This window comes from Gastrolobium bilobum, unplaced genomic scaffold (assembly GCF_033153095.1).
Source record: "Gastrolobium bilobum isolate Gb01-03AN ecotype WA unplaced genomic scaffold, APGP_CSIRO_Gbil_v1 utg172161, whole genome shotgun sequence".
Classification (NCBI taxonomy): domain Eukaryota; kingdom Viridiplantae; phylum Streptophyta; class Magnoliopsida; order Fabales; family Fabaceae; genus Gastrolobium; species Gastrolobium bilobum.
In genome coordinates, this window is record NW_026896710.1 from 9293 (window position 1) to 25008 (window position 15716).

Below are 15716 nucleotides of genomic sequence, written 5' to 3' on the forward strand. Positions count from 1 at the left end.
TGATATGGCTGCTCCCTTCAGAAATGGTCCAGAACGAGGATATGTTCCCCCTCCTCTGAATATCCCGAACTTTGAAATAAAACCTGCAATGTTCCAAATGATTATGAACGCTGGTCAGTTCCATGGACTACCCATGGAAGACCCTCACAGTCATTTGGACAATTTCACTGAGATAGTTGACAATTTCAAAGTTCATGGTATTTCGGAAGAAAACATGCGTGCGGCTTTTTCCATTTTCCTTAGCTGGAAAAGCCAAAGAATGGAGGAGAACATTGCCCCCAAACTCCATCACCAGTTGGGAGCAATTGGCGGAACAGTTTGTTACCCGATTTTTTTCCCAAGCAAAACAAGCCCAAGTGAGGGCTGATATAGCTTCTTTTCAAATGTATGATGGAGAAAGTCTGTATGAAGCGTGGGAACGCTTTAAAGAGTTGATACGAATCTGCCCGAATCATGGAGTTTCTGATTGGGGCATCATTCACACGTTTTATCATGGTTTAACCCCACCATTGAAAGCAACTGTTGATGCAGCCGCAGGGGGAGATCTTTTGGATTTTACTTATCCAGAAACCTACCAGTTGTTGGAAAAACTTTCAAAAAAACATATTTCATGGCCTTCCACACGACACAGTGCTCCTAAGAAAGCAGGAGTTCTTGAGCTAAGCTCAGCTGATGCTCTTTCTGCACAAATGGCTTCGCTCCAGAACACTATAAAAAACTGGAAGCCCATGGAACAGAAAAAAACAACTGAGCAACTTCTTTTGACTCAATCAAGTCAGAGTTGCCCCACTTGTGGAGGTCCTCATGAATATGAGGACTGTAACAATCTAGCTGCTGTGTGCTATGCAGGAGGGTATGACAACAACAACAGGAGCAATGACAACCATCAAGGGAACAATAACCGAGGCTGGAGGAATCAGAATAATGCTGGAGGTAGTGGAGGAAACTACCAGAACCGACCCCCGTATCCCAGGCAGAACCAACAAAACTGGGATAAGGGTGAAGGGAAGTCCCAATCCTTTGAGACTTCTGTCAAGGAGTACATGAATCAGAACAGCGCAGCCATGCGAAACCTAGAAACCCAAATTGGTCAGCTGGCTGGAGCACTCAAACAGAGGCAACCAGGGACACTCCCTAGTGATACAGAAAAGCCGTCTCAAGATAACCAGGAGCATTGTAATGCTATAAGCCTGCGAGATGGAAAAACCTTACCACCCCCAGACTTAGTGGCACGACCTCGAAAGCGCGAACCAGCAAAACAGCCCATAGGAAAGGAAGTTGAAGAAGCCACTGACCCTTCACACCTTGAAGCTCAGACAGGACCAGAAGAGAAGGTCCAAAGCAATGAGTCTGCTGAAATCAAACCGGATGACGCAACACCTGTAGCAGAACTTGGAGCAACAAAAGTCAGTGAACCAGTTTCAGTTCCAACTTATGTTCCCCCATGCAAGAGAAGGAGTGAACCGATCGAGCCTCCTTTTCCACAGAGGTTGAAAAAGCAACACGAGGATAAACAGTTTAGCCAGTTTCTTGACTTGATGAAACAACTTCACATAAATATCCCTCTAGTAGAAGCTCTGGAGCAAATGCCTTCATATGCAAAATTCATGAAGGACATTTTGTCAAAAAGAAGAAAGATCGAAGAGTTTGAGACCGTAGCCCTCACTCAACAATCGTGCAAGTACCTGACTAAAATTCCTCCCAAACTAAAGGATCCTGGTATATTCACCATCCCGTGTACAGTTGGGAAGAACTATCTTGGTCGGGCACTTTGTGATCTGGGCTCAAGTGTAAATCTAATGCCAGCTTCCATCTTCAAGCAGCTTGACATAGGAGCAGCAAGACCAACCACAGTCACTCTTCAACTTGCAGACCGATCTATAGCCAAGCCAGAAGGAAAAATTGAGAATGTCCTTGTCCAAGTAGACAAGTTCATTCTACCAGCTGACTTCATCATCTTAGATTTTGAAGCAGATCAAGAAGTTCCAATAATTTTGGGCAGACCATTTCTGGCTACCGGTGATGCTATCATAAATGTCAGAAAGGGTGAACTTTCTATGAGTGTAAACGGAGAAGAAGTGAAGTTTAATGTCATGAAAGCAATAAGGTTTGATGAAGATAACACTGAGGAATGCTCTAGCATTTCGATCCTTGACTCGGTCATACGAGAAGAACAGCAGGAGCATTTGCAGCCAGAGATAGGCATTAAGGACTTTGAGGAGCTGGAAGAATACCTTGCATCCATCAGTTTCCACCAACCCCAGGGAAGGAAAGAAAGGGTCTTTGAATCCTTAAATCGATCAGAGCAAGAGCAAAGACCAAAATTGCCTTCAGTAGAGCAACCACCTACCTTGGAGTTAAAACCCTTACCTGAACACCTGAAATATACTTATTTGGGTAAAGACAACACTCTCCCTGTGATTATTTCTTCTTTGCTAACCCATGAACAGGAACTTCAACTCACACAAAAGCTCAAAGATTACAAAGGAGCAATCGGCTGGACCATGGCTGACATAAAAGGAATTAGCCCAACAATTTGCATGCACAAGATTTTGCTCCAAGACCCTGACAGCTCATCTGTGGAGAATCAAAGGAGGCTGAATCCCAATATGAAGGAGGTGGTAAGAAAAGAAATCATCAAATGGCTTGATGCAGGTATAATCTATCCCATCTCAGATAGTAAATGGGTTGCTCCTGTACAATGCGTTCCAAAAAAAGGTGGCATTACTGTAGTTGAAAATGACAAACAAGAGTTAATAGCCACCAAAAAAATAACTGGGTGGAGGATTTGTCAAGACTACAGGAAATTAAATAATGCTACCCGAAAGGATCATTTCCCCCTTCCTTTTATTGACCAAATGCTGGATCATCTAGCTGGGAAAGAATTCTTTTGTTTCTTAGATGGGTATTCGGGATACAACCAAATCCCGGTTGCTCCTGAAGACCAGCACAAAACCACTTTTACGTGCCCCTTTGGGACGTTTGCATTCAGAAGAATGCCTTTTGGGCTATGTAATGCCCCTGCAACTTTTCAGAGATGCATGTTTGCTTTGTTTACTGATTTGGTAGGAGAAGCAGTAGAAATTTTCATGGATGATTTTTCTGTCATTGGTTGCTCTTTTCCTACTTGCCTCAATAACCTTGAACAGGTATTGAAAAGATGTGTCAAGAGCAATTTGGTGCTGAATTGGGAAAAATGCCACTTCATGGTAAGAGAAGGCATTGTGCTAGGACACAAAATCTCAAGCAAGGGCCTCGAGGTGGACAAGGCTAAGGTGGAAGCAATTGAGAAGCTACCTCCCCCTACCACCGTAAAAGGGATCAGAAGCTTCTTGGGACATGCTGGGTTCTACAGACGTTTCATTAAAGACTTCTCCAAAATCGCCAAACCACTTTGTGAACTTCTGGAGCAAGACAGGAAGTTCAATTTTGATGAAAAATGTTTGACAGCCTTCCTGGAGCTCAAGTCGAGGCTGGTGTCCGCACCCATCATTCAAAGCCCAGATTGGAGTCTTCCTTTTGAACTAATGTGTGACGCCAGCGACTTCGGCTTGGGAGTAGTTCTTGGGCAGCGAAAAGACAAAGTCTTCAGAACTGTTTACTACGCTAGTAGAACTCTTACTCCGGCACAAGCCAACTACACAGTGACGGAGAAGGAGATGCTGGCAGTTGTATTTGCATGTGACAAGTTTCGTTCATATCTAATATGTTCCAAATTCACAGTCTTCACTGATCATTCAGCAATCAAGCAACTCTTTGCTAAGAAGGATGCAAAGCCAAGACTAATTAGATGGGTACTATTGCTCCAAGAATTTGACCTTGAGATCAAGGACCGGAGAGGAAGTGATAACAAGGTGGCTGACCACCTATCTCGATTAAAGAGAGCAAGCCCACAAGAAGGAGATCATATCAAGGAGACATTCCCTGATGAGCAGCTTCTAATGATCGCTGAAAAACAAGCTCCTTGGTTTGCAGATATTGCAAACTACCTGGCTGCCGGAATCGAGCCATACCACTTGAATCACCAAGGGAGAAAGAGGTTCCATCATGAAGCTAAGCAGTATTTCTGGGACGACCCTTTGCTCTACAAAAGGTGTTCTGACCAATTACTTCGAAGGTGTATCCCTGAAGGAGAACAACAGAAAATACTGGAGCAATGCCACAATTCCCCTTATGGAGGACACTTTGCTGGAGCAAGAACAGCAGCTAAAGTGCTGCAGTCAGGTTTATACTGGCCCTCCTTGTTTAAAGATGCTAATGTTTTTGTTAAAAAATGTGACAGGTGCCAGAGAACAGGGAACATTACAAGAAAGCATGAAATGCCCCTTGTTCCAATAATGGAGGTTGAATTGTTCGATGTATGGGGCATTGATTTCATGGGGCCTTTCCCACCTTCCTTTGGAAACAAGTATATACTTGTTGCAGTTGACTATGTGTCGAAATGGGTAGAAGCTGTTGCTACCCCCACTAATGATGCCAGGAAAGTGCTGAAGTTCATCAAAAAGAATATTTTCACTCGATTTGGAACCCCTAGAGCAATTATCAGCGACGGGGGTACACACTTCGTGAACAAACAATTCCAATTGCTCCTGAAGAAATATGGAGTGCAGCATAAAATTGCCACCCCTTACCACCCACAGACCAGCGGGCAGGTAGAGGTGTCCAACAGGGAGATAAAAAAAATCCTGGAAAAGGTCGTAAACCCAGATAGAAAAGATTGGTCCAACAAATTGGATGATTCCCTATGGGCGTATCGAACAGCTTATCGAACGCCCATTGGCTGCTCCCCCTATAAGTTGGTGTTTGGAAAAGCGTGTCACTTGCCTCTGGAACTTCAACACAAAGCATTCTGGGCCATCACATTGCTAAACATGGATTCCAGAATGGCTGGGGAAAAGAGGTTGCTCCAGTTGGTTGAACTGGAAGAATTCCGGAGCAAGGCATATGAAAACGCCAACCTCTACAAGGAGCAGATGAAAAAGTGGCACGATAAAAAGCTTATCAAGAGAGAGTTAGAAGTTGGAGACAAAGTGCTGCTGTATCGATCCAGATTGAAACTGTTTCCTGGAAAGTTGAAATCAAGATGGGAGGGACCTTATGCAATCATTGAAGCACTTCCCAATGGAGCATTTGCCATTGCTCATGAAACATCTGGAGCAACGCTCAGGGTAAATGGACACAGACTCAAGAAGTATAATAGAGGGATCAAGGAGCATGAGAAACTAACTTCTCATCTCGATGACCCAGCTGAAGTCTGACTCAAGGAGCAACAAGTCGAGCTAAGACTATAAACGAAGCGCTACTGGGAGACAACCCAGATTTATTTCCACGTCGTTCTTTTTATTATTATTGTCTTTGTTTGAGAAAATTAATGTGCTAACCATTGCAGGAAGCTAGTTTTGGGGTTGCTCTTGAGCAACCTGATCCCAAAAGCAAGGAGCAACCAACACTTAGAATTTGATCCCTCAATGAGAAACCAAGTTCTAATTGGGCTGATCCACTTGCCCCTTTTAACCCAAGGGCCTGCAATGGGCTGCATGCGAAAAGAGAGAGAGAAAACCGAGTGGCGGAAGCAACGGAAGGATAATAGCTCCACGTCGTGCTGTCACATCCCTCCAATCAAGCGAGAGTAGCAGTTTCAAAAAGAAGAAACCGTCAGAGCAGAGGACAGTTGCTTTCCCCCAGGCATTTATGTGCAGCAGACGCTCTTCCACCCCATATCCGCCACTCAGCAAAGCCACGATCACCACCATACAGAGCGTTTTAACCTTCCCATCCTCCCCTTCGTTCCTTTATAAACACAGAACTACTATTTCATTCTCATAATCTTTTCTCCTTCAACCCACAAAAATCCAACCTTTACTCCCCACTCCATCCCTCCTACTCAGAACATTACACCATGACACGTCCAAAGGCCATTATACCTGTTGCTTCTATCTCCAAGAAGAGGACCCGAACAGGGAAAAAGCTCAAACCTGAGCAAACCACAGTCGACCGTACAGTCATACCAGAACGGGGCATAGTCCTCAGTAGCTCCAAACACGGAGATCTCGACCGATGGCTGACCGAGGATATAGCAGAACTGGATTGGGAACTCTTCATTGAGCCTCCCTCAAGAGCTCGCACTGAGTTCGTGACTGCATTCTTGGAGGGAATGAAGAAAGAAGATCTTCCAAAACTCCTCATCAGAGGCGTGAAAGTAGACTTCTCCCCTGAAGAAATCAACGAAGCATACAACACTGCTTCAGTTCCTGCCGAACAAGATGAGTTCGATAGATACTGTGCTGGCCGAGGGGATGAGGCCGTAACTGGAGAAGTGCTCCAAGAAATAGGCTCAGAGGGAGCAACCTGGGGAACTAAGGAATCCATCCCTAGGAAGCAACTCAAATTCGAAGCAAAGGTATGGATGCATTTTATTAACTCCCGTCTGATTCCCGTGAGCAACGACTCTAGAGTGAACTGGGAAAGAGCAGTGCTGGTCTTCTGCATCTTAACTAAGAAGAAGTTTGATGTTGGGAGGATTGTTTACAAACAACTGGTGGCAAATGCACCAAGAAACTCCCCCTTCTTTTTCCCTTGTCTGGTCACTGAAATGTGCAAGAGGGCTGGTTTAAAGGCCAACATCCCGATTTCGGATGAAATCATTCCAGAAGGGTCGGACATTGATCAGTCCACGATAAAAAGAATCAGAGACAATGAAGGATTGGAAAGTGAGGAGGAAGAAGAAAAAGAAGAGAAAGAAGAAAAAGAAGGAAAGGAGGAAGAAGAGGAAGCTGAAGTTTCGGGGAATGTGAAGGAAGAACCTCAGAAAACTCCAAGAAGGGAAAAACTTCCCTTTAAGAGAGCTCCTGCAAGGGGTGGACGAAGGCAGTTCCTAGTCGAGACAACTGACATGACTCAATGTCAAACTATGTTTGGTCTCGGAGCAGACCTTCTAGCCACTCAAGTGCAAGCCTTAGAAGACACAGTTGGAAGGGAGCTGCAATCTCTGAAAGAAGCCAGCTTGCTCATCAACAAAGAAAAGGTGGCCCTGCAGAATGAACTTGACCAGATAAAAAATGCTGGACCACTGCCGCAGAAAAAAAGGATTGAGGAAGGAGAGGGATCCTCAACCTTGCAAAACACGGTAAAAGACCTGGTGAAAGCAGTAGAGATGATGAACAAGAAAATGGAAGAAATGGAGCAAGCCCACGAGAAAAGCAGGAAAGACTGGAAGGAGGAGATCGGGCTCTTGAAAGATGAATTGATGAAAAGCAAAGAGGAGGAAATTCAACTCCGATTGTACTACCGAGCTCGGGATCAAATCTTCGCCAGTAACTGGGGAGAAAAATTCAAGGGACAAACTCCATATCCACCGTTTCCAAATGTCTTCCCTCCAGAAGCAATAACAAATGCTCCGTTTAGCGGAGCAAGACAAGAAACTGGAGAGCATTAAGGGTCGCTATGGTGACCCCAGGTTCATTCGTTCCCTATCCTTTTTAACTTGTTTAAATCTGTTGGAATGAATGCCTGAAAGTTTTGTGGTGGAATGTTACTGACTTTGCTCTTAGATAAATGACTTCTGTGGTGTACCAGGGATTCGCCACCCTGTTTTATTTATTTATTTATTTTTTTAAAATAGTTTTTAATTTTTGCTAAGTTTACCGTCCTAAGTGTCCTGATCTACTCAATGATTCTTTTTGCCCAGGATTCTGCTCCTTGAGATGCCCTAAAGAGTTATACAGTTTCTAACAAAGCAACATAGGGCATCACTCTGATTTGGAGCAACACCATGCACAAAAAGCAGCACTCCAAAAATCGGACACTCTGTTATTCAGTGGACTTATTGAGTTACCAAGGAAAGAACTTCAGGCTGTTTAAGTAAATTACTCTGCCCCTGGTTTAAAAAAAAAAAAAAAAAAAAAAGGGTCAGCTCCTCTGCTCCAAAAATTTCGCTCAAAGAGCTCAAGTCATCAAGGTGAGAGCAAGAGCCGCTCAAAGAGCATGCTGTTGAAGGTCAGCCCTATGCAAAGACAAGGGTAATTGACTTCCAGTTAAAAGACCTGAAAAGAAAGAAATAGAGAAGGGAGCTAGAAAGTAAGAGAAGAAATCAAGCCAAAAAGTTCAATCCGGAAGCAACTCTGTGGGAAACTGACTAAAAGAGTGGAAGAGTTCACACACACAATGAAGCTGGTGAAACTCACAAGTCAGATGAGTGCTCTAATGAAGCAATGGAAGGAGTTAATTAACTCTTCATCGATAATCTCAAGGAGCATTAGCCTGCCACAAGAAGACTGTTGGTTGTGAAGGATTACTCGGGACGAGTAATATCTAGTTTTGGGGTGTTGATAGTCCTCAAGAGTTGAGGCCCATTAAGTGTAAATTGTTCCACAAAACCCATGTTTTGGTTATAAATCACTCCCTTCAACCTTCTTCTTTTCATATAGAGCAACTGTTTTGAATAGTGGACCAGAGCAATGCCGAAAGTGGGAATTAAGGTAGACCTGGAGCAAATTTAACATTATCTTTTTCACATATGACTATTGGGTTAGTTTGCTTTGTTCAGGACACCTAAGGCCCATCAAAAGGAACCACAAAATGAAGAGAGAAGAAGGAGTGTTGCGCAGAAAGGAAAAAGAAGTCTGCTATAGTACAACAGCAGTCAAAGGAAGCAATGGGGAGCCGCCACGTCAGCTACAGCAGAGAAGGTGGAGGTGCTGCCTCTGCTACAGTACGAAAGCAAAAAAGCTGAGCAATGGGGAGCCGCCACGTCAGCTACAACAGAGAAGGTGGAGGTGCTGCCCTGAATCCGATACTCCTACTCACAAAGGGAGCCAAAAGCAAGGGGGACCACTTCCATTTAAGGCCAAGCTGGCAAGAAGCAAAGCTACCATTGGAGAGGATTTAGACAAAGCACGACCCTTGATGAAAGGAACAATGGAGATCAAATGAAGAACCCTATAAAAGGAACAAGCAATCCTCATAGAGAGGAGGATCAGCACCCATCCTAGGACCGGTTGTCTCTTTGTTTTCCTATTTCTTTGTAAAAATGCTCACTAGGAGCTAACTTCCTCTAAGTAGGTGAGGGTTCCATAGAAGTAATCCCTTTTGTCTTAGGATAGCTTTGTAAGGAACACATATTTTATAAATGAATTTTGAGTTGCTCTTTGGTTTAATTTATTGATTTTGTGAAACCCTTTGGGCTGGCAACCTCATCCCGGGACCACTCGGTTGATGAAACACTGACAAAGGCGTGTGGAGCATTCTCAAAATCCTGGGGTAGTTTAGCCTGAAGAAAGGAGGGATAAACACCTGGAATGGGGAGCACTGCCATGTGAATCCATGCTCTTTTGAGAAGGCAGCATGGTTTCCTTGCATATAACTCCAAGTACTATGGAGTAACGTGGAGAGTAAGGCCTTACCCTCTGCTTACCTATAGCAAAACAAGGGAAGGAGCAAAATCCACTTGTAAAATATGCTACCAGGCAGGGTTAACCAAAGGGATGAAAACATGGAACCCGTAACACCTACTTGATCTTTTTCTTTCTGAAATTAATCTTAACTCAATTCCTATCACAACCTTTTCCTCACGATAACTGAACTGTGTTTTACTAGCTGATGATCTTACTTTCATTTCGTTGACTGCTCTTAAAGTTACTTCAATTGATGCCATTTTATTCGATGACCATGCTAAGTCATTCACTGCTCTCATCTGGTTCAGAATGGTTAACATTGTTTAACTAGCTGCCCAGAGATTGCTCTTTGTGAAGCTTAGCTGAGAATAGTGATTTCTTTTATTGCTCCATTTTACAAATTAAGTTTCCTTTAGCGCTTCTTACTTCACAACTGCTCCCTGAGGACGATAAATCTGGGGCTATAATACCCTATATTGCTTGACACGTACGCTTGCGTATAGTTGAAGAGGGTTGCTCTTAGTCAGAGTAGATTGCTCCTGTTGGCAATCCTGATTACTACTCTACACTCTTGCTCTCTGAAAGAAATATTCCCGAGCAACTCTCGGTTCGACCAAGCAATTGGCGCCGTTGCCGGGGATCATTTGGCAAGAAAGGGCGTTTTTAAGGAAACATTTTTGCTGTTTAATCGCAGTCTTTTTGTTTTAATAAACCTCCTCCATTTGTATGAGCACAGAACCTACAGAACTTGGACTGGAAATAGTACTTTTTGATCCAGAACCCGAGAGAACCTTCAGAAATAGAAGAAGAGTTCAAAGGTTGAAAAACACAAAGGTTGAAAAACAGTACAATGGAGGAGGTTGTAAACAATGATAACAATGGAAATCATAATCATGAGCCTGAACAAGGACCGAATGGAGGAAGAGGGCCATCATTGAATGATATGGCTGCTCCCTTCAGAAATGGTCCAGAACGAGGATATGTTCCCCCTCCTCTGAATATCCCGAACTTTGAAATAAAACCTGCAATGTTCCAAATGATTATGAACGCTGGTCAGTTCCATGGACTACCCATGGAAGACCCTCACAGTCATTTGGACAATTTCACTGAGATAGTTGACAATTTCAAAGTTCATGGTATTTCGGAAGAAAACATGCGGATGCGGCTTTTTCCATTTTCCTTAGCTGGAAAAGCCAAAGAATGGAGGAGAACATTGCCCCCAAACTCCATCACCAGTTGGGAGCAATTGGCGGAACAGTTTGTTACCCGATTTTTTTCCCAAGCAAAACAAGCCCAAGTGAGGCTGACATAGCTTCTTTTCAAATGTATGATGGAGAAAGTCTGTATGAAGCGTGGGAACGCTTTAAAGAGTTGATACGAATCTGCCCGAATCATGGAGTTTCTGATTGGGGCATCATTCACACGTTTTATCATGGTTTAACCCCACCATTGAAAGCAACTGTTGATGCAGCCGCAGGGGGAGATCTTTTGGATTTTACTTATCCAGAGACCTACCAGTTGTTGGAAAAACTTTCAAAAAAACATATTTCATGGCCTTCCACACGACACAGTGCTCCTAAGAAAGCAGGAGTTCTTGAGCTAAGCTCAGCTGATGCTCTTTCTGCACAAATGGCTTCGCTCCAGAACACTATAAAAAACTGGAAGCCCATGGAACAGAAAAAAACAACTGAGCAACTTCTTTTGACTCAATCAAGTCAGAGTTGCCCCACTTGTGGAGGTCCTCATGAATATGAGGACTGTAACAATCTAGCTGCTGTGTGCTATGCAGGAGGGTATGACAACAACAACAGGAGCAATGACAACCATCAAGGGAACAATAACCGAGGCTGGAGGAATCAGAATAATGCTGGAGGTAGTGGAGGAAACTACCAGAACCGACCCCCGTATCCCAGGCAGAACCAACAAAACTGGGATAAGGGTGAAGGGAAGTCCCAATCCTTTGAGACTTCTGTCAAGGAGTACATGAATCAGAACAGCGCAGCCATGCGAAACCTAGAAACCCAAATTGGTCAGCTGGTTGGAGCACTCAAACAGAGGCAACCAGGGACACTCCCTAGTGACACAGAAAAGCCGTCTCAAGATAACCAGGAGCATTGTAATGCTATAAGCCAACGAGATGGAAAGACTTTACCACCCCCAGACTTAGTGGCACGACCTCGAAAGCGCGAACCAGCAAAACAGCCCATAGGAAAGGAAGTTGAAGAAGCCACTGACCCTTCACACCTTGAAGCTCAGACAGGACCAGAAGAGAAGGTCCAAAGCAATGAGTCTGCTGAAATCAAACCGGATGACGCAACACCTGTAGCAGAACTTGGAGCAACAAAAGTCAGTGAACCAGTTTCAGTTCCAACTTATGTTCCCCCATGCAATAGGATGAGTGAACCGATCGAGCCTCCTTTTCCACAGAGGTTGAAAAAGCAACACGAGGATAAACAGTTTAGCCAGTTTCTTGACTTGATGAAACAACTTCACATAAATATCCCTCTAGTAGAAGCCCTGGAGCAAATGCCTTCATATGCAAAATTCATGGAGGACGTTTTGTCAAAAAGAAGAAAGATCGAAGAGTTTGAGACCGTAGCCCTCACTCAACAATCGTGCAAGTACCTGACTAAAATTCCTCCCAAACTAAAGGATCCTGGTATATTCACCATCCCGTGTACAGTTGGGAAGAACTATCTTGGTCGGGCACTTTATGATCTGGGCTCAAGTGTAAATCTAATGCCAGCTTCCATCTTCAAGCAGCTTGACATAGGAGCAGCAAGACCAACCACAGTCACTCTTCAACTTGCAGACCGATCTATAGCCAAGCCAGAAGGAAAAATTAAGAATGTCCTTGTCCAAGTAGACAAGTTCATTCTACCAGCTGACTTCATCATCTTAGATTTTGAAGCAGATCAAGAAGTTCCAATAATTTTGGGCAGACCATTTCTGGCTACCGGTGATGCTATCATAAATGTCAGAAAGGGTGAACTTTCTATGAGTGTAAACGGAGAAGAAGTGAAGTTTAATGTCATGAAAGCAATAAGGTTTGATGAAGATAACACTGAGGAATGCTCTAGCATTTCGATCCTTGACTCGGTCATACGAGAAGAACAACAGGAGCATTTGCAGCCAGAGATAGGCATTAAGGACTTTGAGGAGCTGGAAGAATACCTTGCATCCATCAGTTTCCACCAACCCCAGGGAAGGAAAGAAAGGGACTTTGAATCCTTAAATCGATAAGAGCAAGAGCAAAGACCAAAATTGCCTTCAGTAGAGCAACCACCTATCTTGGAGTTAAAACCCTTACCTGAACACCTGAAATATACTTATTTGGGTAAAGACAACACTCTCCCTGTGATTATTTCTTCTTTGCTAACCCATGAACAGGAACTTCAACTCACACAAAAGCTCAAAGATTACAAAGGAGCAATCGGCTGGACCATGGCTGACATAAAAGGAATTAGCCCAACAATTTGCATGCACAAGATTTTGCTCCAAGACCCTGACAGCTCATCTGTGGAGAATCAAAGGAGGCTGAATCCCAATATGAAGGAGGTGGTAAGAAAAGAAGTCATCAAATGGCTTGATGCAGGTATAATCTATCCCATCTCAGATAGTAAATGGGTTGCTCCTGTGCAATGCGTTCCAAAAGAGGGTGGCATTACTGTAGTTGAAAATGACAAACAGGAGTTAATAGCCACCAAAAAAATAACTGGGTGGAGGATTTGTCAAGACTACAGGAAATTAAATAATGCTACCCGAAAGGATCATTTCCCCCTTCCTTTTATTGACCAAATGCTGGATCATCTAGCTGGGAAAGAATTCTTTTGTTTCTTAGATGGGTATTCGGGATACAACCAAATCCCGGTTGCTCCTGAAGACAGTAACATCCCGGGCGCTGACGAGGGCGGGGAGTGATCGCCGGTGCGAAAGGGCATGGACAAGGAGCGGCTCCTGGCAGGCTTCTAGGGACGGGGGTACATGAATGAATCGAATCAACACCCGAAAGAAAGGGATTCCAGAGACTGTGCTGGTATGGGACGGTACAGTTGGGAATGGCTTATAAGAATTAATTGGTACTACCTATTCTAACAAGATGCATCTACTTTTCGGTAGCCCGGATCGGAAGAACTCCATAGTTAAGCGTGCTTGACTTGGGGCAATTCTGGGATGGGTGACCTCCTGGGAAGTTTTCCCGAGAAGTGTGCGAGTGAGGACAAAGCACGCTGAAAAGTCTCGTGTTAGTGTGTGGGGACAGTCGTTAATCCTTGCATGTTGCCAGGCGTTACAAGTGGTATCAGAGCCGGGCCTCTCTTCCAGTACGGTGTGGTTCGAGGACGAACCAGACGGAAGCTGGTGGGCATGTAACATCCCGGGCGCTGACGAGGGCGGGGAGTGATCGCCGGTGCGAAAGGGCATGGACAAGGAGCGGCTCCTGGCAGGCTTCTAGGGACGGGGGTACATGAATGAATCGAATCAACACCCGAAAGAGAGGGATTCCAGAGACTGTGCTGGTATGGGACGGTACAGTTGGGAATGGCTTATAAGAATTAATTGGTACTACCTATACTAACAAGATGCATCTACTTTTCGGTAGCCCGGATCGGAAGAACTCCATAGTTAAGCGTGCTTGACTTGGGGCAATTCTGGGATGGGTGACCTCCTGGGAAGTTTTACCGAGAAGTGTGCGAGTGAGGACAAAGCACGCTGAAAAGTCTCGTGTTAGTGTGTGGGGACAGTCGTTAATCCTTGCATGTTGCCAGGCGTTACAAAGACCAGCACAAAACCACTTTTACGTGCCCCTTTGGGACGTTTGCATTAAGAAGAATGCCTTTTGGGCTATGTAAAGCCCCTGCAACTTTTCAGAGATGCATGTTTGCTTTGTTTACTGATTTGGTAGGGGAAGCAGTAGAAATTTTCATGGATTATTTTTCTGTCATTGGTTGCTCTTTTCCTACTTGCCTCAATAACCTTGAACAGGTATTGAAAAGATGTGTCAAGAGCAATTTGGTGCTGAATTGGGAAAAATTTCACTTCATGGTAAGAGAAGGCATTGTTCTAGGACACAAAATCTCGAGCAAGGGCCTCGAGGTGGACAAGGCTAAGGTGGAAGCAATTGAGAAGCTACCTCCCCCTACCACCGTAAAAGGGATCAGAAGCTTCTTGGGACATGCTGGGTTCTATAGACGTTTCATTAAAGACTTCTCCAAAATTGCCAAACCACTTTGTGAACTTCTGGATCAAGACAGAAAGTTCAATTTTGATGAAAAATGTTTGACAGCCTTCCTGGAGCTCAAGTCGAGGCTGGTGTCCGCACCCATCATTCAAAGCCCAGATTGGAGTCTTCCTTTTGAACTAATGTGTGACGCCAGCGACTTCGGCTTGGGAGTAGTTCTTGGGCAGCGAAAAGACAAAGTTTTCAGAACTGTTTACTACGCTAGTAGAACTCTTACTCCGGCACAAGCCAACTACACAGTGACGGAGAAGGAGATGCTGGCAGGTCTATTTGCATGTGACAAGTTTCGTTCATATCTAATATGTTCCAAAGTCACAGTCTTCACTGATCATTCAGCAATCAAGCAACTCTTTGCTAAGAAGGATGCAAAGCCAAGACTAATTAGATGGGTACTATTGCTCTAAGAATTTGACCTTGAGATCAAGGACCGGAGAGGAAGTGATAACAAGGTGGCTGACCACCTATCTCGATTAGAGAGAGCAAGCCCACAAGAAGGAGATCATATCAAGGAGACATTCCCTGATGAGCAGCTTCTAATGATCGCTGAAAAACAAGCTCCTTGGTTTGCAGATATTGCAAACTACCTGGCTGCCGGAATCGAGCCATACCACTTGAATCACCAAGGGAGAAAGAGGTTCCATCATGAAGCTGAGCAGTATTTCTGGGACGACCCTTTGCTCTACAAAAGGTGTTCTGACCAATTACTTCGTAGGTGTATCCCTGAAGAAGAACAACAGAAAATACTGTAGCAATGCCACAATTCCCCTTATGGAGGACACTTTGCTGGAGCAAGAACAGCAGCTAAAGTGCTGCAGTCAGGTTTATACTGGCCCTCCTTGTTTAAAGATGCTAATGTTTTTGTTAAAAAATGTGACAGGTGCCAGAGAACAGGGAACATTACAAGAAAGCATGAAATGCCCCTTGTTCCAATAATGGAGGTTGAATTGTTCGATGTATGGGGCATTGATTTCATGGGGCCTTTCCCACCGTCCTTTGGAACAAGTATATACTTGTTGCAATTGACTATGTGTCGAAATGGGTAGAAGTTGTTGCTACCCCCACTAATGATGCCAGGAAAGTGCTGA

The 15716-nt window shown here is 44.2% G+C and overlaps 1 protein-coding gene and 2 non-coding genes across 3 annotated transcripts; 1 reads left to right on the forward strand and 2 right to left on the reverse strand.

The window, feature by feature from the left end:
• Positions 1-355: 355 nt before the first annotated feature.
• Positions 356-460, reverse strand: LOC133301577 (small nucleolar RNA R71). Its single transcript, XR_009750216.1, has one exon. It is a non-coding gene; the product is annotated as a small nucleolar RNA R71 (small nucleolar RNA).
• Positions 461-2057: 1597 nt separating this feature from the next.
• LOC133301576 (uncharacterized) lies at positions 2058-15035 on the forward strand. Its single transcript, XM_061501230.1, has 9 exons — positions 2058-2397; positions 3232-4134; positions 4270-5003; positions 5073-5252; positions 5948-6400; positions 6842-7313; positions 12307-12569; positions 12960-13278; positions 14170-15035. The coding sequence occupies exons 1-9, from the start codon at positions 2058-2060 to the stop codon at positions 15033-15035; spliced, it is 4530 nt and encodes a 1509-aa protein (XP_061357214.1).
• Positions 10683-10792, reverse strand: LOC133301578 (small nucleolar RNA R71). Its single transcript, XR_009750217.1, has one exon. It is a non-coding gene; the product is annotated as a small nucleolar RNA R71 (small nucleolar RNA).
• Positions 15036-15716: the final 681 nt, after the last annotated feature.